The 18882-nt window shown below is 42.6% G+C and overlaps 1 protein-coding gene across 1 annotated transcript in view; it reads left to right on the forward strand.

The window, feature by feature from the left end:
• MBD2 (methyl-CpG binding domain protein 2) overlaps positions 1 to 16696 on the forward strand; it is an 81840-nt gene extending 65144 nt beyond the window's left edge. Inside the window, exons 6-7 of the mRNA XM_058170747.1 lie at positions 13951 to 14095; positions 16442 to 16696. Coding sequence (XP_058026730.1) covers positions 13951 to 14080 — 130 coding nt within the window. The 3' untranslated portion in view covers positions 14081 to 14095; positions 16442 to 16696. The remainder of the gene's footprint in view (positions 1 to 13950; positions 14096 to 16441) is intronic.
• Positions 16697 to 18882: the final 2186 nt, after the last annotated feature.

An 18882-nucleotide genomic window follows, 5' to 3' on the forward strand; every position in this document is an offset into this window, starting at 1 on the left:
ATTCAAAAGTTAAAAAAATTAAGACAGTCCCGCTTGGATAAACAAGTGCGTTTTCAATTCACGGCGAAAGGTCCGAAGGTCAGGTAATTGACGCAAACCAGAGGGAAGTTCGTTCCAGAGGGTAGGTGCTCCAACAGAGAAGGCCCTTCCCCTGGGGGCCACCAGCCGACATTGCTTGGCGGACGGCACCTTGAGAAGACCCACTCTGTGTGAGCGTACGGGTCGGTGGGAGGCATAAGGTAACAGCAGGTGGTCCCATAAGTACCCGGGCCCAGGATTAATAGTCCTGGATCGCTATTCTTCCAAAACTGCTAACTGGATGATTTACTTTTGTAAATTAAAGTTGGGTGGGTCAAATCAGTGGTTTTCAAACTTGGCAACTTTCAGAAGTATGGACTTCAAACTCCCAGAATTCCCCAGCTGCCATTGGAACCTCATTTGGTTAGGTTAAATGAATCTCAGTAAGATAGCTACCAAAACTTGTTAAATATTGATCAGTTTTTGGAAACATTTGAACGGAAGAAAAGGACACAGCTGCATGATCTCCAATATCCCACCACCTGTGATGACCTGGGGCATGGCACAGAGATAACACAGGCAGCTGGCAGTTCAAACCACCTCTTTATTGTTCCAAATTTCTCCAAACGCTCCCAAATTTTAGCAAGTCCCAGAACAAAGTGATGACACACACAGATACATACACCTCAAGCAGCCTCTGGCTGCAAATAGTCCAGCCCAATGCTATGAGCATCGTGGCTGCAAAACAAGAAATCCAGAAAGAATGCAAGGAATCCAGGAAAGTTCAAACATTGGCACTCAACACTCCATGAATTCAGTGTTTGTTCCCGACAAATGCCCCTCTCCACAGCGTCTCCTTAAGTCTCAGTCCCCAGGTGTGCCTTGTGAGGAGGGGCGGGGTGCTCTCCTCCTGTGTAGTTGGGTAAGTCTGTGCTGTTCTTGCCTTCTCTCCACTCTCCATGCTTGAGGATCAGGAGCGGGTGGTCCTTGCTCATCGCCTGAGCTCTATCTCTCATGTTCACTGTGTTGTGGACCGTCAGCAGCCTACGGAGCTGGCAACAGAGTCAGACAGTAATGAGACTGAGGTGGGGCCAAGGTCATCAGGAAGTGAGGTACGGACCACAGAGCTTCCAGAGCCTGATAATAGTGAGGCAGAGGAACAGGAGGAGCCTGTTCCTAATGCACGCATGAGAAGAGCTGCCAGAAGGCAACAGCAGCTCAAGCAAAAAGGACAACTCAGGAGTAGGGCCAAGAGATGATTGGCCCCTCCCATAAGGCTTAAAACAGATCAGCAACGGCTTTTGGGCTTTGACGGAAAACAACACTGGTAGCTTCGTCTTCTGCTTCATCTTCTGCTTCATCTACATCTTGCCTTTATTTTTGTGACTTGTGAACGTTTGCCAAGAAACGTTTGCCTTTGGCAGTTTGCCTAATTGGACCAAGGTTTGCGATAGGACTGAGGAATTTGCGTTGGGAGGCGTTTGTTTTAATTTGAGTTGAACAACGCTGTTCGAATAAAGTTTGTTTTTTCACGGACTGAGTTTCTTACTTACTTACTTGGGCCTGGGTCACAACAACACTGCTTAGTCTCTCCTGGTCATCCTGCCCCCCCAACTTCCTTCCTGCCTATAAGCCGTCCCAATCCTGAAAGGCTCTGGCATGACTGGGCTACTCCTCCCCCTTTTCTTCCCAAGCCAACAAAGCCGCCCCTTCGATCTCCATCTGCACCAGTTCCGGCTCGTCTTCCTCCGCTGATTCAGGCGGAGGACATGACACCACCCCACTGCTCCTACTTTACTTCCCCACTTACTTTGGACTAAGCATTTCTGAGCTTCACCATATCCCGAGCAATGTAATATTAGTGTAATAGTTAACACAGCATGGGTTTCTCTTCCCCCATTATTCTTTTTGCCTCCAGCAGAAGACTATCGACTCATAAAATAAAGTCTCCAAAGGATCTTTAAAAAAAAAAAAAAAGCAGCATTTCACATATCCTGTATTTGCCAGCAGAGGGCACTCTAAAACCACAGAATACGTTCTGTTTTATCCACCTTTTTCGTTAAGACTTGCCTGCTTTAGAAAGTTCGTCTCTGCTTCTCATTTCTAGCCTGCCATACCCTATTCATTTTTACAAAAAGAATATATATATATATATATATATATATATATATATATCGGCACAAATGGTTGATTCGTTTGCATAGAAGGGATCTTTTTTTCCCCCTCCGCACAGTTCTGCTTCTACAAATTAGGACTGGAAATCAAGCTGAACATTTTAATGGACAAATCATTTGCTTCTGGCGCAGAACTCTTATTTAACTTGTAATGATGCTTTTTCACATGATTTGTTGAGAGGAAGACGGCTGCTGTCTGGGTTTTTTTTAAAAGCTGTATCCCTGATTCTTATAAAATCTATAAGAGAGAAAAGTAGCTCAGCGTCTATTGTAGGGTTCCTCCTTTTTTTAAAAAAAATTATTTATTTTTTATTTTCCCAAAAGGTTTTTTTTTTTTCATTTTCTGTCATCATATTTAATGTACAGTCATTTATCCATCACCTTTTAACTTTCATTTGTTACCTATTCGGGCCTGCTCGTTTACCACTTCCTTCCTTAACTTCACCTTCCCTTCTCCTCTACCCTTCTCTGCCTTCTTCTACTTACCCATCCTCCTTCTTCTTCCCTTTTCTACTTCCTCTCCTCCCTCCCCACTCCTCTCTTCTTCCCCTTCCTCTTCCATCCTTCTCTCTTCTTTCCATCCTACTTCCTTCTTTCCCTCTCTCTCCTCCTCCCCCTTTCCAATCCCTTATTCCCACCAGTTCAGTCTGAAGTGGTATTTGAGCAGCCCCGATTTCATTTCAAATTCTTTTGCTTTTCGGTTACATACCTTCCGTCATACCTGTACATTTTTAATCAATCCATGTACCATCTTCCACCCTCATCCGCCAACCCTCCCCCCCTCCCACCCCCAGGACTTCCCAGAGCTTGATGCTTCCTCAAAAGATCTGCAACTCTGTTTTTTACTTAGAGGAAACAAAGATGTTTGTTTCGGATTGATGATCCATTCTTCTCCATCCCACGCATTGCAGATCCTGCCTTAAGTACTATGTTTAATTCTGGATGTCACATTTTAAAAATAATTCAGCCAAACCGCAATGGGTGTAAAGAAAGGCTTACAAGGAATAACTAAATAACAGAGTTGGATGGGACATTGGACCTAGTCCAAAGTCCTGCTCAAGTAGGAAACTGTTGTGTCTTGCCCGCTCTCACCGCAGCCGGGGTCTGCTTATCTGCTTCCGAACGCTGAAGAATGTCCTCCCGGCCCCAGCCCTGGCTCCATGCCCAGACAGGCTGAAGAGGAGGGGGCATCTCCCGGTCCCAGCCCTGGCTCCATGCCCAAGCAGGCTGCAGAGGAGGGAGCATCCCCCGGCCCCAGCCCTGGCTCCATGCCCAGGCAAACGGAGCAGCTAGACCCCTCCCCCTCCTCCACAGCATGTGAGCCTGAGGAAAGTTTATTTCCAACAGCTGCTGATTGGAGTGACCCTCGCATCAGAAGACTGGATAGGCGGAGGCAACAGAAGGAAGGGAGGGGCAGGCCTTAATGAGTGCTGAGTCATGGAGCCACACCCCATGGCCTATATAAAGGATCTGCTTTCTGGCAGTCTCTGAGTCAGGCAAAGTCGAACTTATCTTGCTGAAGTCACTTTCTGGTCTCCTGCCTGCTCTGAGGACTTTGCTAGGACTTTGGGCAGAGCTGCAGAGGCAAGCCTGATTCGGATTTCCCTGACCCGGCCGTCAGCGGAGGAGTGGGACACGACAGAAACAGTCTACCCTTTCAAACAAGTGGCTGTCCAGTCTCTTCTTAAAAGCCTCCAGTGATGAAGCACCCACAACTTCTGAAGGCAAAGCTGTTCCACTGTTTGCTTGCTCTCACTGTCAGGAAATTTCTCCTTAGTTCAAGGTTGCTTCTCCCCTTGATTAGTTTCCATCCATTGCAGTGGTGGGTTGGCCCCGGTTCGGACCGTTTCGCAAGAACCGGTAGTAAAACCGGTGGGAGGCTCTGCCCATTGACCCGGACTTCATCAGGAAGCTTTGCTCGTGCACATGCACAGCCCCATTGCAAACCGGTAGTAAAAGTAAGTAGGACCCACCCCTGATCCATTGTCTCTTGTTCTGTCTTCAGGTACTTTGGAGAATAACTTGACTCCTCCTTCTTTGTGGCAGCCCCTTAGATACTGGAAAACTGCTGTTTATATCACCCCTAGACCTCCTTTTCATTAAACTAGACAAACTCAGTTCTTTCAATCGTTCTTCATACGTTTTAGCCTCCAGCTCCCTAATCATCTTCGTTGCTCTTTTCTGCACTCTTTCCAAAGTCTCTACATCTTTCTTGCAATGCGGGGACCAAAACTGGATGCAGTATTCGAAGTGTGATCTTACTAAGGCTTCATAAAGCAATATTAATACTTCACCTTCTGTCCAGGGGTGACGTTCAGCAGGTTCTGACAGGTTCTGGAGAACTGGTAACAGAAATTTTGAGCAGTTCGCAGAACCGGTAACGGAAATTTGGAGTAGTTCAGAGAACCGGCAAATACCACCTTTGGCTGGCCCCAGATTGGGGAGGGAATGGAGATTTTGCAGTATCCTTCCCTTGCCATGCCCATCAAGTCACACCACGCCCACCAAGCCACACCCACAGAACCGGCAGTAAAAAAAAATTGAATTTCACCACTGCTTCTGTCCCTCTGTTAATGCAACCTAGGATTATCAGCAGACAGAAATTATATAGAGTGACTAGAGATTGAACAAATTGAGAATGCTTAACCTTGAGAAGAGACAACTGAAGGGATATCACAGAGACAGCAATCAAGATCCTGAAAAGCCGGATACAAAATAATGGTTTTGAGTTATAGGTAGAAGAATTTTGGCTCTGTCAGAACAAATATTTAAATAGCAAAAGTGAGCTGACATTAAAACCTAGAAAAGGAGATGGGCTTACCTTTTCCTGTATGATCTGGCAAAAGCTGCATTCGTTAGAGATATTTTAATTTATATTCTTGCACATAGCAAGGGATTTAATGGCCTAAATGGGGGCCTTCTAAAAAACACATTTTGCAAAGTTCTTAAAACCTGAAGCCAGAACTGATGGACTCTTTCGGGGGAAAAAAATATTATTTGAAAAACATTTATTATTTGAGACTCTAGAAAGAGTGCAAAGAGCAACAAAGATGATTAGGGGACTGGAGGCTAAAACATATGAAGAATGGTAGCAGGAACTCGGTATGTCTAGTTTAAGGAAAAGAAGGACTGGGGTGACATGATAGCAGTGTTCCAATATCTCAGGGGCTGCCACAAAGAAGAGGGAGTCGGGCTGTTCTCCAAAGCACCTAAGGGTAGAACAAGAAGCAATGGGTGGAAACTGATCAAGGAGAGAAGCAACTTAGAACTAAGGAGAAATTTCCTGACAGTTAGAACAATTAATCAGTGGAACGACTTGCCTCCAGAAGTTGTGAATGCTCCAACACAGGAAGTTTTTAAGAAGATGTTGGATAACCATTTGTCTGAAGTGGTGTAGGGTTTCCTGCCTAAGCAAGGGGTTGGACTAGAAGACCTCCAAGGTCCCTTCCAACTCTGTTATTCTATTCTAAATGTGTCTTGGACATGGGGGGGGGAATGGCTTTCATCTAGAAAGAAACAACAACAGTAGACCTTCTAGGACAGGGGTCTCCAACCTTGGTCCCTTTAAGACATGTGGACTTCAAGTTGAAATCTACAAGTTTTAAAGGGACCAAGGTTGGAGACCCCTGTTCTAGGAGAAGGAAAAGGAGGCGAATGAGAAAGGTGGGAGGGAGAAGAGAGGAGAAGGAGCAGAAAAGGAGAAGAGGAAGAAGAAGGAGAAAGAATGTCAACAACAGAGAAGGGAAGGGATCTCGGAGTTCCGAGTTATTCCCTCAGAAAAGCAAACCAGCTGAGAAGGGAAATGAATCCAGTAAGGGAAAGGATTCTCCCAACATCTTCAATAAAGCTGCCATTGCAGACTTTGGATCTCAAAGAACAAAACCTCTGGACAAATCTCTACTGCCAAGATGCCTTATCTGATTAGCTGAAGATGTACCATATTTTTTGGAGTATAAGACACACCAGAATATAAGACGCACCATAGTTTTTGGGGAGGAAAATAAGAAAAAGGCTGATTGGCAGGTGGATCGGCCTCCCGGAATACCGCCAATCAGCTGTTCCCAGAGGTGAATTTTAGCAACAGGTTCCTTGGTTGTGAGCTTCTTGCCTTGCTTTTTTTTTTTTTTTTTTGCTTTCTTTCCTGTCTCTGAAACTTTTAAAACTCCGTTTCAGAAAACACTTTTTTTTCTGCCTCTGAAAGCCTTTGAAATAGCTTCAGAAAAAAAAACCTCTGAAGCTCTGTTGGGGGGCTTCTTTTTTGAAGCTTCGTTTCTGATGCTTTTTTCAGCCTCTGAAACCTCCCTTTGAGAAGCTGGGCAGGGCTACGTTCGGAGTATAAGACACACCCAGATTTTCACCCATTTTTTGGGGAAAAAAGATGCGTCTCATACTCTGAAAAATACAGGGTACTTCGATGTAATAATTGAAAAGACTGATATTTCAAAGCTCTGTCCATTGGAGGTCAAAGGGGTGTCTGGGAATAATTTGATATTTTCTCCCGGGGTCTATCCTACGTTTTCCTAGTGATACTTGCAGCCATTTATCTGATCCCTGCTTTTCCCTCCAAAAGAGGTAACAGTTACACTACAAAAGGAGAAGGTAGAAGCTTAAAAAGAACTTGGACATTCTAGTTGCTTAAAGACTGGTGACGTTTTTTCCCAGAGAAATTTAGCCCAAGAAAAAGGCTGGAGGGAAGACATGAACGGGAGGAGAAAAACTGGGAGATGGAATGAGGAGTGAAATCAAGCTAGCTTAACCATGCAGCTGTGGAAAAAGGGAATATTCCCCTGGTCTGGAGATCCTGCTGGATATTCTGCTGCGGAAGGATTTTAATGGACCATACCTGGTGGGAATCCTATGGGTTTGCCTACAGAAAATGATGGGTCTGGTCCTCTGAGAACAGAGGTGGCAGAGAATGAGCAACATCTTTTAGAGGACTCTGGCAGAGTAGAAGGATGGGTTTGAAGGAGGAGATCACCAACTTAACAAGAGCAGTTTCTACATAGGGTACATTGGCTTTTCCTTCTGCAGTATTGTGCATTCATAACTCGCATCTTTGGCATGTGCTTTACATAATTCCTTCCTTCCTTCCTTCCTTCCTTCCTTCCTTCCTTCCTTCCTTCCTTCCTTCCTTCCTTCCCCTCCCCTCTTCTCCTTCCTCCCTTCCCTTCCCTTCCCTTCCCTCCCCTATTTCCTTCCTTCGTCCCTTCCCTTCCCTCCACTCCCCTACTTCCTTCCTCCTTCCCTTCCTTCTCTTCCCTTCCCTTCTTCCTTCCTCTTCTTCCTTCCTCCCTCCCTTCTTCCTTCCTTCCCTCCCCTTCCCCTTCCCCTTCCTTTCTTCCTTCCTCTTCCCTTCCCTTCCCTTGCCTTGCCTTCCCTACCCCTTTCTTTCCTTTCCTTTCCTTTCCTTTCCTTTCCTTTCCTTTCCTTTCCTTTCCTTTCCTTTCCTTTCCCTTCCCTCCCCTCCCCTCCCCTCCCCTTCCCTTCCCTTCTCTTCCCCTTCCTTTCTTCCTAAAATTTCTTCGCCCCTCATCTTACCACAGGGTAACGCTGGGCGGCTTACAATCTTAAAAAAGATAAAAACTATACCAGACATAAATAAAATATTACAAACACCCAAATACTGTATCCCAATTAAAAGATGGGGATGGCGGGATAGGATGAGATGGAAAGAGGTGGGATCTATTATTAATCTACCAACCATCTCCCATATGAAACCTCCCCCTTGGGGCTTCAAACTAATTTGCAGAACCAGGCTTTTAGGCCCTTACAAAAGTTCAGGAGAGTTGGGGCCAACCTCACACCAATGTGTGTGTGTGTGTGTGTGTGTGTGTGTGTGTGTTTAGGATGTTCCAGAGCAGGGGTGCTATTCAACAGATTCTGACAGGTTCTGGTGAACCGGTAGCGGAGATTTTGAGTAGTTCAGAGAACCGTCAAATCCCATCTCTGGGTGGCCGCAGGAGTGGGGTGGGAATGGGGATTTTGCAGTATCCTTCCCCTGCCACACCCACCTACCCACAAACTGGTAGTAAAAAAATTTGAATTCCACCACTCTTCCAGAGGGCAGATGCAATAGCAGAGAAGGCTCTTCTCCGGGGCCCCGTCAGCTGGAATACTCTGGATGATGGGGCCTGCAGCATTCCCTCCCTGCCAGCATGGGTAGGGCAGGCCAAACCTGTCATGTCCCATTCCCCCTCTGACGACCGGGTCTGGGAAGTCTGTATCAAGCGTGGCCACGAAGCCTCTGCAGCTTTGCCAAATTCCTTTCAGATTTCTCAGGGGAGGCAGGAATCCAAGGTGTGACTTCAGCAAACCAGATGAGACTTTGCTTGATTCAAGGAATGCCAAAAAGCAGATCCTTTATATAGGCCATGGGGTGTAGCTCCATGACTCAACACTTATCCAGGCCTGCCCCTCCCTTCCTTCTGCTGATGTTGCCTCTCAGATCTCTGGAAGCGGGGATCCATCCACTGTGAATTCCCTTCCTCGGGATCTGCTGCCGGCAATTCTAGCACGTGGCTGGCTTCGTGCTCACATGCTGTAGGAGTGAGGTTTGTTTGTTCATTCCTGACATTCTGTCCGGCATGGTGCCAGGGCTGGGGGCTGGAGGCATGCCAGGCCGTTCCTCTTCATTATCAGAGTCTGAATCTGATAGCAGGCCCGGCAGGAGGAGGGAGGGGCCCGGCTGAGGAGAGGAGGGAGGACAAGGCACAACAAAACCCTAACCCCAACCCCAACCCTCAAATAGCTTGGATCCATAGCTCTGCATTGTCTACATTGTGCATTGTCAACATTTATTGACTTTACTGAGCTATACATTTCTGAGGATGGTCAGCGGTACTCGTTCATTTTTTCTCTTTAGCTTCTTCCTCTGACTCCTAACACATCCTTTCTCCAAAGTTAGATACTTTTCCTTCGTTCTGCCCACTATTACTGTCAGCCATCCCAACTTGGCTAGCTAGCAAAGACTCTTTAGGCCAAAGAACAGACCTTAATGAGCATATTGGTTACAAGGTAGGCAAAGCTGAATCTCAAGATTCGCACCCGAAGCATCTGGTTCCCTTTTCCATCCCCCTCCCCCATCCCTTAGTTATCTTTTGCTGTCCAATTACTTTCAAACAAATTGTTTTGGTAACAGTCTCTGGCTTGGCGGGCAAGATGGCGTTATATTAGTTGTATACATCATCAAACAAGCACAACAAAGAATTTTCTTCCTGCGCCAACTCAGAAAGCTCAGGCTGCCCAATGAACTGCTGATACAGTTCTACGGAGGAATTATTGAGTCTGTCATCTGCACCTCCATAACTGTCTGGTTTGGCATGGCAACCAATCAAGACAGACACAGATTTCCACGGATAATTAGAACTGCAGAAAAAACAGTTGCTACCAACCTGCCTTCCATTGAGGACTTGTATACTGCACTAGTCAAAAAGAAGGCTGTGAAAATATCTACAGACCCCTCACATCCTGGACATAAATTGCTTCAACTTCTACCCTCAAAACAACGCTATAAGGCACTGCACGTCAGAACAACTAGACACAAGGACAGTCTCCCCCGCCCCCGCCCCATGCCATCACTCTGCTAAACAACTAATTCCCACAATACTGTTGTACTAGCTACGAAAGGCAGTATTACCATCATTATTCTCATCTTCCCTATTACCTATCATCTTCTCCTCCTATGACTATAACTTGTTACGTGTATCTTCCAATTTAAATTGTTTAATTAGTATCCTAGTATGATTTATGTTGATTGCTTATTTAGTATCCATGACTATCATGAAGTGTTGTATTTAATGTTTTATGATGAATGTGTTTTTACAATGACACTGATATCGCTATTGTTGTATGTACACTGGGAACTTATGCAGCGGAGACAAATTCCTTGTGTGTCTAATCACTCTTGGCCAATAAAGAATTCTAAATATTCTAAATAGCAGTAGCACTCAGACTTCTATACCACTTCGCAGCGCTCTACAGCCCTCTCTAAGCAGTTTACAGGGTAAGCATATTGCCCCCAGTAATTTGGTTCCTCATTTTACCCACCTTGGAAGGATGGAAGGCTGAGTCAACCTGGTGAAATTCGAACTGCCAAATTGCAGGCAGCTGGCAGTCAGCAGAAGTAGCCTGCAGTACTGCATTCTAGCCACTGCGCCACCAATATTTCATGATGTGACTTTGGAACTGCCAGTGGGTCTCACAGGATGGCACAATGGGTGGTTCTGATTCCCCTGAAGCTAGCCCTCCTTTATCCCGCCCCATAGTTCCTTCCCCCAATTTCTTACGTTAAACCGGCATGTAGCAAAGCCCAGCTGGTGGGGCAACATGGCAGTCCTGACAATTATATTATGGATCGAATAGCTTTTTATCCAGATCCTCAGCTTTATATTTTATAGAAATATTTTTACATTGCCTGGATGTTGCTTAAAAATAAATCTCATTCATCAGTTTTGACATCCTCTGCCCCCCAAACACTACTAAAATATGGCTCTGTGTAATATGCCATATGGAAAGATAAAAATAAAAGTTCTGTAAACAGCACTGTATAGCACTTCTATGTATTAATCTTTTTTTTGTTGTCGTTTATTTGTTTTACCAAGTACATTTGCAGTCTTGGCATGCAAATAATCCAAGTTGCTGTTTTTTGTAATAAACCAAGAAAAATAAATCTTAGTAATATCTTATCCGTGATAAAAAAAAAAAGTGTTAGCGTTTTAAAGGCATTCAGTTCTTTTAAGCTGTAATGCAGTGGTAGGTGGGTGGTGGGTGGGAAGAATTAAATTATCAAACATTTAGATGCGTGGATTCATCTAAATCCATTCCACGCCTTCCTCTTTTCTTTTTGTAGATTTCCACTCTAAAGTTTGATCTCCAAAACTTTAAGTTAAAAATAAAACCAAGAGATTTTTTTTTTTTTGCCTTTTTAAAGAGTAGTACAGGTTGCCCTTGGTTAATTAGGATTGGAAAGCCTATCATTAAGCAACATGGTTATAAATTGAAAAACCATGTAACAATGGGGTTAATGATCACAGTTCTTGAAGTCCTGGTTGCCATCATTAAGTGAGAATCTCTCATATTCCAAAAGTGAATTGGCTTCCCTTCCCTTCCCCTCCCCTCTTAAATTTTGTTTGTATTTGTTTTCATCTCGCCATAGTGCTAGAACAGCACCCCATACTCCAATTCTACTCCCATAGCATTGTGGTGAATTTCTTTTATTTCTCTATATTTCCCTATTTGAACAGTACAAGAACTGATATTCCTTCTTCTGCTACTGCTTTTCATCTCAATATGGAGTAGTTATTACATCCTTGCAGAACCTCATTTAGGTATCTCCTTGGTTTAGGTTCCACGCTTCCTAAACTAGCTTAAACTTTTTAAATTGTTTAGTTTTTTTAAATTTTAAATGCTATTTATGTTTTAAATTGGGGTTTTTAGATTTTAAATATTTTAATTTCTCGGCCAATTGTGTAATAAGTTTCTTAATTTAGTTTTTAAATTGTATATTGTGTATGTTTTTAGCCTGGCTGTACACTGCCCTGAGTCCTTTGGGAGAAGGGTGGTCTAGAAATTCAATAAATAATAATAATAATAATAATAATAATAAATTCAGATAGGTAGCCAGAGGTTGGTCTTATTGATTCAAGGGCTCTCTATTAAGTAAATTATTTCTCTTGGAGAATCTGATCTTTGGTGGGTTCTGAAAAGGTATTCAAGGCTTTGCTTTATAAAATGATTCATAGATATTGGGTTTTTAAAATTTATTTTATTTATCCAGTTTTGATGGCACCGGACTTCTTGACAGTTCTGGGCAGTTTACAGATAAAAAGAAAAACAATACATATAAAAAGAAATCGCAGCCAACCAGAAGAACAATAAAACAAGCATAACTAAAGGAGGGTCTTGTACTATCTCGAGGCCTGGGAGAATGACCAGAGTTTTAGAAATTCATAGAATCATAGGGGTGGAAGGGATATTGGAGGTCTTCTAGTCAAACTCCCTATCCAAGCCAGGAGACCTTATATCATCCCAGACAAATGGTTGTCCAATCTTGAAAGCCTCCAGTGATGGAGCACTTACAAATCAAGTCCTAGGACTCTACTCAAAGGAAATAAAGATTAAGATTGTTAAAAGTAAAGTGCAGGAATATAAAGTAAGGCTATTTGGTCAAAGTTAAAAATGTATAGTGTATTTTGTTGTTTCGTAATGGAATTTTTAAAATGATGAACAAATGAGGAGGTTGTAAAGAGTTGTTCATAGTTAATAGGGGAAGGAGCATTTCTTTGTTTTATTTTTAGAGAAACTGATGTTACTGTGTTAAAAATAAAGGAGAGGATTATAAACTAAACTAAACTAAAATAAACTAGTTTGTTTGATTAAGGATGAAATATATAGATTATTGTTTCTTATCACAGCTAATAGATTCTTCTTGACTAGAGTTAAATGAGGTTTTAAAAATCTGTTTAAATATGAGATGAGACATTGGATGAAGAGTATTTTTTTCATTGATCAATAGAATATTTATTTAATAGCAAAACAACAACAACATGAACAATAATAGAAACTTACAACTGACAAAGTAGCCTGAGTATTTTAAATTTTAGGCCATATTGAATAAGTTTTTTAAAGAGTGTTTTTATTGTAATATATTGTATTATTTTATATGCCTGTTCACTGCCCTGAGTCCTTTGGGAGAAGGGCGGTATAAAAATTAAATTATTATTTTTATTATTATTATTATGAAAAATCATTGTTCTTCAAAAACTTTTCATAAGATCCCAAAACTATAAAATAAAACCCTGTTTTAAAACTGGAATCAACTCCGAATGATCTGAATTTCAAAATGAACAAACACGAATTTCTTACAAAATGTAAATGGAACAAGAACCTAAAACCACAAATACAGGTAAAATTCAAATGAGTAAAATGCTCATTGAATGTTGAAGAGTATTTTTGTTGTAGTATTAGAGAAGATAATAAGCTACTGCAGTTGCTTGTATTTGTCATGATGAAAGTGGAAGTTGTATATATATCATTTTTCTTTAATATATATTTCTTTTAGTATTTTTTCACTTTTTCTCATTCTACTCTTCTATATTTTTCTTAGTTTCTATTAGTTTTTCTTTTATCTCCGCAATTGCACACTTTAATAAAACTACCATTAAAAAACCTGTAGCACAGCTTCAAAGTGCTTTTCTTTAGCTGTGCTAAATTTTCCCAAGGTTGCAGAGGCTGCGGAGAAGGTGGAGATTCGAATGGGTGGATTGGGAATTCTCAGGACTTAAAAATGGGAGCTGATTTCAAATGAGCATTTCAATCTCTAGAAAAATAATTACAGGATGATGTCGATAGATTTTTCCTGGGGAAGAGGGGAAAAATGGTTTTTGAAAAGATGAGGCTAGGGCATCTACAGAACTCAAGTTTCTTGCTCTTCCCCCCCCTCCCCTTCGCTTTCTAGCTGCTTTGATAGGGAAAGTAGATTTTAATTTCAAATAAACGTGGGAGTAGTTTTCCCATTGGTGCTTCAACCAGAGGCATTGTGTTTGATGTTGGGTGTTCTCTGTTACCTGAACGTTTCTGCAGATGTAAAACATTTGCTAGGTGTGTGATTTACCCAGAAAGAAGGATGTGTGTCTCAGCACGTAGCCCTTCCACAGCAGCATAGTGAGGCAGGCTGGCTGGCTGGCTGACCGTTTTTTGCATTCCATGTTCAGCTTGAACCAAAAACCTTTCCCTTATGGATTCTTGCATTATTCAACAGGAAGCAAGAGGAGCGAGTGCAACAGGTACGGAAAAAACTGGAGGAGGCACTGATGGCAGACATCTTGTCCCGGGCTACGGATACAGCAGAAGTAGATGAGGTCGAAATGGACAATGGAGAAGAGGCATAAGAATTAAATAATCAGGTACAGTCCAAGGTTTTGGGGGGAAAAGTGTAGTAGAATGATCTCATGATTTCCCTCCCTTCCTCCCTCCCTCCCTCTCCTTTCTCTTTCTCTCTCTCTCCCTCTCTCTCCTCTCTCTTTCTTTCTCTCTCTCACACACCCATCTCTTTAATACACCCTCCCTCCCTCCCTCTCTCTCCTCTCTCTTTCTTTTTCTCACACACCCATCTCTTTAATACACCTCCCCTCCCTCCCTCTCTCTTCCTCCCTCCCTCCTTCCCTCTCTCTCCTCTCTCTTTCTTTCTTTCTCTCACACCCATCTCTTTAATACACCTCCTCCCTCCCTCCTCTCTTTCTCCCTCCCTCCCTCTCCTCTCTCTTTCTTTTCTCACACCCATCTCTTTAATACACCTTCCTCCTCTCTCCTCTCTCTTCCTCCTCCTCCTTCCTCTCTCCTCTCTCTCTCTCTTTCTTTCTCTCTCTCACACACCCATCTCTTTAATACACCCTCCCTCCCTCCCTCTCTCTCCTCTCTCTTTCTTTTTCTCACACACCCATCTCTTTAATACACCTCCCCTCCCTCCCTCCCCTCTCTCTTTCTCCCTCCCTCCCTCTCTCCTTTCTCTTTCTTTTTCTCACACACCCATCTCTTTAATACACCTCCCTCCTCCTCCCTCTCTTTCTCTCTCTCCTCTCTCTCCTCTCTCTTTCTTTCTCTCTCTCACACACCCATCTCTTTAATACACCCTCCCTCCCTCCCCTCTCTCTTTCTCCCTCCCTCTCTCTCCTCTCTCTTTCTTTTTCTCACACACCCATCTCTTTAATACACCTTCCCTCCCTCTCTCCCCTCTCTCTTCCTCCTTCCCTCCTTCCCTCTCTCTCCTCTCTCTTTCTTTCTCTCTCTCACATACACATCTCTTTAATACACCCTTCTCCTTCCTTCCTTCCTTCCTTCCTTCCTTCCTCCCTCCTTCCCTCCCTCCCTTCCCCCCTCACACACATCTCTTTAATACACCCTTCTCCCTTCCTTCCTTCCTCCCTCCCTCCGTCCCTCCCTCCATAATCTTCATGTTTCCATCTCTCATATGGCCACCCACCTCCCTCCCTCCCTCCCTTCCCCCCTCACACACATCTCTTTAATACACCCTTCTCCCTTCCTTCCTTCCTTCCTCCCTCCCTCTGTCCCTCCCTCCATAATCTTCATGTTTCCATCTCTCATATGGTCACCCACCTCCCTCCCTCCCTCCCTCCCTCTCACATATCTCTTTAATACACCCTTCTCCCTTCCTCCCTTCCTCCCTAATCTGCATCTCTCCAACTCTCCTATGGCCACACACCTCACAAAAGTGTGACTCTGGGTAGCATACAACAAATATTTCCCTTATATTTTGAATTCCATGTAGTGGGGAACGGCAAGGAATGAAACCATATTTCTGAGGTGCTGCAAAATTCTGAGTTAGAAAAATCCCTCCTCAGAATGCTTAGCAGCAATGTGTTTGAAATGGAACCCTAAACAGAAACAGGGCTCTCTTCCCCTTTTTAAAAAGTTATTTTTTTTAAAAAAAAAAAGTGCATTCAGTATAACAGTTTAAAAATGAGACCAATCCCCAGGAATGCTTTATTGCAGCGCCCCGAGAAGATGGAGCAAAATACCATTTTGATGTATGATGCTTTCAAGACAGATTTCTTTGACTAAGCTCTTATTTAGACCGAAGCCTCCAGTGTTTACAGACACTGTTGTCCGTCACAATGGCTACCAATTCTGAAGAACTCCCTTTGAGCTCTTCTCCCCGGTGCGGCCTATCTGCTCATTCACTTATTTATCTGCAGGCAGTGCCTCATTTCTTGCACCAGACAAGAGGCAGATGGGACTCCCCCCTTCCAATTCTTCCCCCTCCCTCCTTCCAATTTCTGTAAGAAATAACAGGAACTTAAGCCAGTGACAGCTCAATCTTTCTGCGTGCCCCCATTGAGTTCCGTTGGACTAATTTTCAGCTGAACGAGAAGAGAAGAATGATGAGAAGTGGATTTCTGTGGAAAATTGAGGCTCTTGGCAAGTTCAGTTAAACTATCACAGCCATCTTGAGACTTCGGTGTATAGGGAAGCTTGTGTTAGGCTCTCCGTGGTTTGCTGGGTTGTAGCTTTTGACTTGAAAGAACAATTATACATCATTTAAAACAGGGTGCTCCACCCTTGGCAACTTTAAGCTTGGCGGACTTCAACTCCCAGAATTCCCCAGCCACCAAAGCAAAGCTGGTTGGGGAATTCTGGGAATTGAAGTCCACCAGGCTTAAAGTTGCCAAAATTGGAGACCCCTGATTTAAAACATCATCATTCATTGTCTTTCCTCTCCATTTTCTTTACAGGTACTTTAAAAAAAAGAGAGAGAAAGAGACTCCCAGATAAAAATTTCTGGAAATTGGAAGCGCTTTTATGATTTCCGTTGGTCTTTTGTGATAGAAGAAGAAAAAGAAGACCTCTGCACATTTATATAGCTTTCTAATAGCATTAAAAACCAATGCCCTTTTTCAGCTCTTATTATTATTATTATTATTATTATTTTATTATTCTATTTTTGATGTAGATATCTTGTTAAGAAAAGAAAGAAAAAAAGGGGGGGGGAGAAAAAAGAAAGAAAGGACCCTACTCTTTTATTTTGTGTCTTACGACTTCAAAAGTCTCATTTTTATTTTTTATTTTATTTGTTTGGCGATGTCAAGCAGTTCCTGAAGGCTGAAGCTGAGCTTTTTCGATGCCAAGTTGGCGATCCTGTAGCGACAACCCGGCAAGCACTAAATAATGAGCATTTTTTCTTCTTTTTCTTTTTTTTATTTGTGCATTTTTTGCAAGAATAGATCAGGAAAACAGATTGTTTCCCAGTTGAAAAAAAAAGAAAAGAAAAGAAATTGTGTCCTGATTTCTTGTACATATATTATATAGAAGATTTTTTTATAACTAAATGGGAAAAATCTGTAAATTGACCCACCATCATTCTCTAAAGAGAAATAAATACTTTTATTCAGAGCAATTACAATTTTTAGAGTAATGTACTATAATTTAAGGCAAGGCTCTTATCTCTATTACTGAACATTAGGCCGAGATAATATTGTTCAGTGAAAATAGTGAATGCCGAATGTCAAGCTGCTAAAGCCTTTTGTTAAGTTTATTGGGAAATTTATTTGCACTCTGACCCAATTACGGAAGCACTTCAATAAGTGTGCAATTTTCCCACATCGGATTTGGAGCCTCCGTCTTCCTTTTTGTAAAATGGGGAAATCATGACCTACCTCACAGGGTTGTTGTGAGGGTGAGCTTAATAAAAAAAAAAGGAAAGTATTTTTTCAATGAAATGGTTTTCCCAAATGAATTGAAATGGATACACGAAACATGAGTGATGATTATTATTGGTATGATAGTAAGAGGACTAGTAGGATAGTTTTACAGTTCACTGGCATTTATTCATCAAGGAGGAAAAAGGATATATTTAATTTTCAGTTAAAAAAGTGATAGATTAAATAAATGCAGGTTGATAGGTATTCTTTAATACAGCCATTGACCAGATCACAAGCAATAAGAATAGGAAATTGTCTATATCACAAGGTAATTCCTAGATCTTGTCAGGCAAAGCATTTCAACTGGCAGGGCCCAGGGAAGAATTGAATAGAATAGAATAACAGAGTTGGAAGGGACCTTGGAGGTCTTCTAGTCCAACCCTCTGCTTAGGCGGGAAACCCTGCACCACTTCAGACAAATGGTTATCCAACATCTTCTTAAAAACATCCAGTGCTGGAACATTCACAACTTCTGGAGGCAACTTGTTCCACTGATTAATTGTTCTGTCAGGAAATTTCTACTTAATTCTAAGTTGCTTCTCTCCTTGATTAGTTTCCACCCATTGCTTCTTGTCCTACCCTCAGGTGCTTTGGAGAATAGTTTGACTCCCTCTTCTTTGTGGCAACCCCTGAGATATTGGAACACTACTATCATGTCATCCCTAGTCCTTCTTTTCATTGAACTAGACATACCCAGTTCCTGCAACCGTTCTTCATATGTTTTAGCCTCCAGTCCCCTAATCATCTTTGTTGCTCTTCTCTGCACTCTTTCTAGAGTCTCCACATCTTTTTTACATCGTGGCGACCAAAACTGGATGCAGTGTTCCAAGTGTGGCCTTACCAAGGCATTATAAAGTGGTATTAACACTTTACGTGTTAATCACGGGATCTTCATGTGATCTTGATCCCTCTGTTTATGCAGCCACACTTTTTAACTATTATATTGTAAGTCACTTAGATTCATTATATTGTTGAGATGGGTGGCATATAAATCTAATCAAAGGGAGTGAAAGGTCTAGAATAGGCAAGCCATCTCCAACCTGGCATCCTCTAGCTGTTTAAACCAAGAATCCCTCAAATTCTCAACCAACGTGACCATGAATTGGGAGTTCTGAGAACTCCAGCACTCATGGAGGCACCATGGGAATGAATAGTAATTTTTCAGTTTCACTGCAAGACAACCTTTTTAGGTCCATCCCCATCATTAGATTTAATGTTAAGGCATTTGCTTCTGATGGATAACACTGGGTGTCAGTAGAGTCCTGGTGGAGAACAAAGCTAGGTTCTGCTGAACATACCTTTGCCTCCTAAATGAGCCTGTTTCTTCAGACATGGCCAAGGACAAGAAGAACTGCACCTAAAATTGGATTGGGAGCTATTTCTCCTCAAGATGCAATGCACTCTAGGTTTATCTTCTCATGTTGGCCAGCCAACTTTAGAAAAACTCTGTGCTGCATCCAGTTCTGGCCACCATG

The sequence above is a fragment of the Ahaetulla prasina genome, chromosome 2, assembly GCF_028640845.1.
Source record: "Ahaetulla prasina isolate Xishuangbanna chromosome 2, ASM2864084v1, whole genome shotgun sequence".
NCBI lineage: Eukaryota > Metazoa > Chordata > Lepidosauria > Squamata > Colubridae > Ahaetulla > Ahaetulla prasina.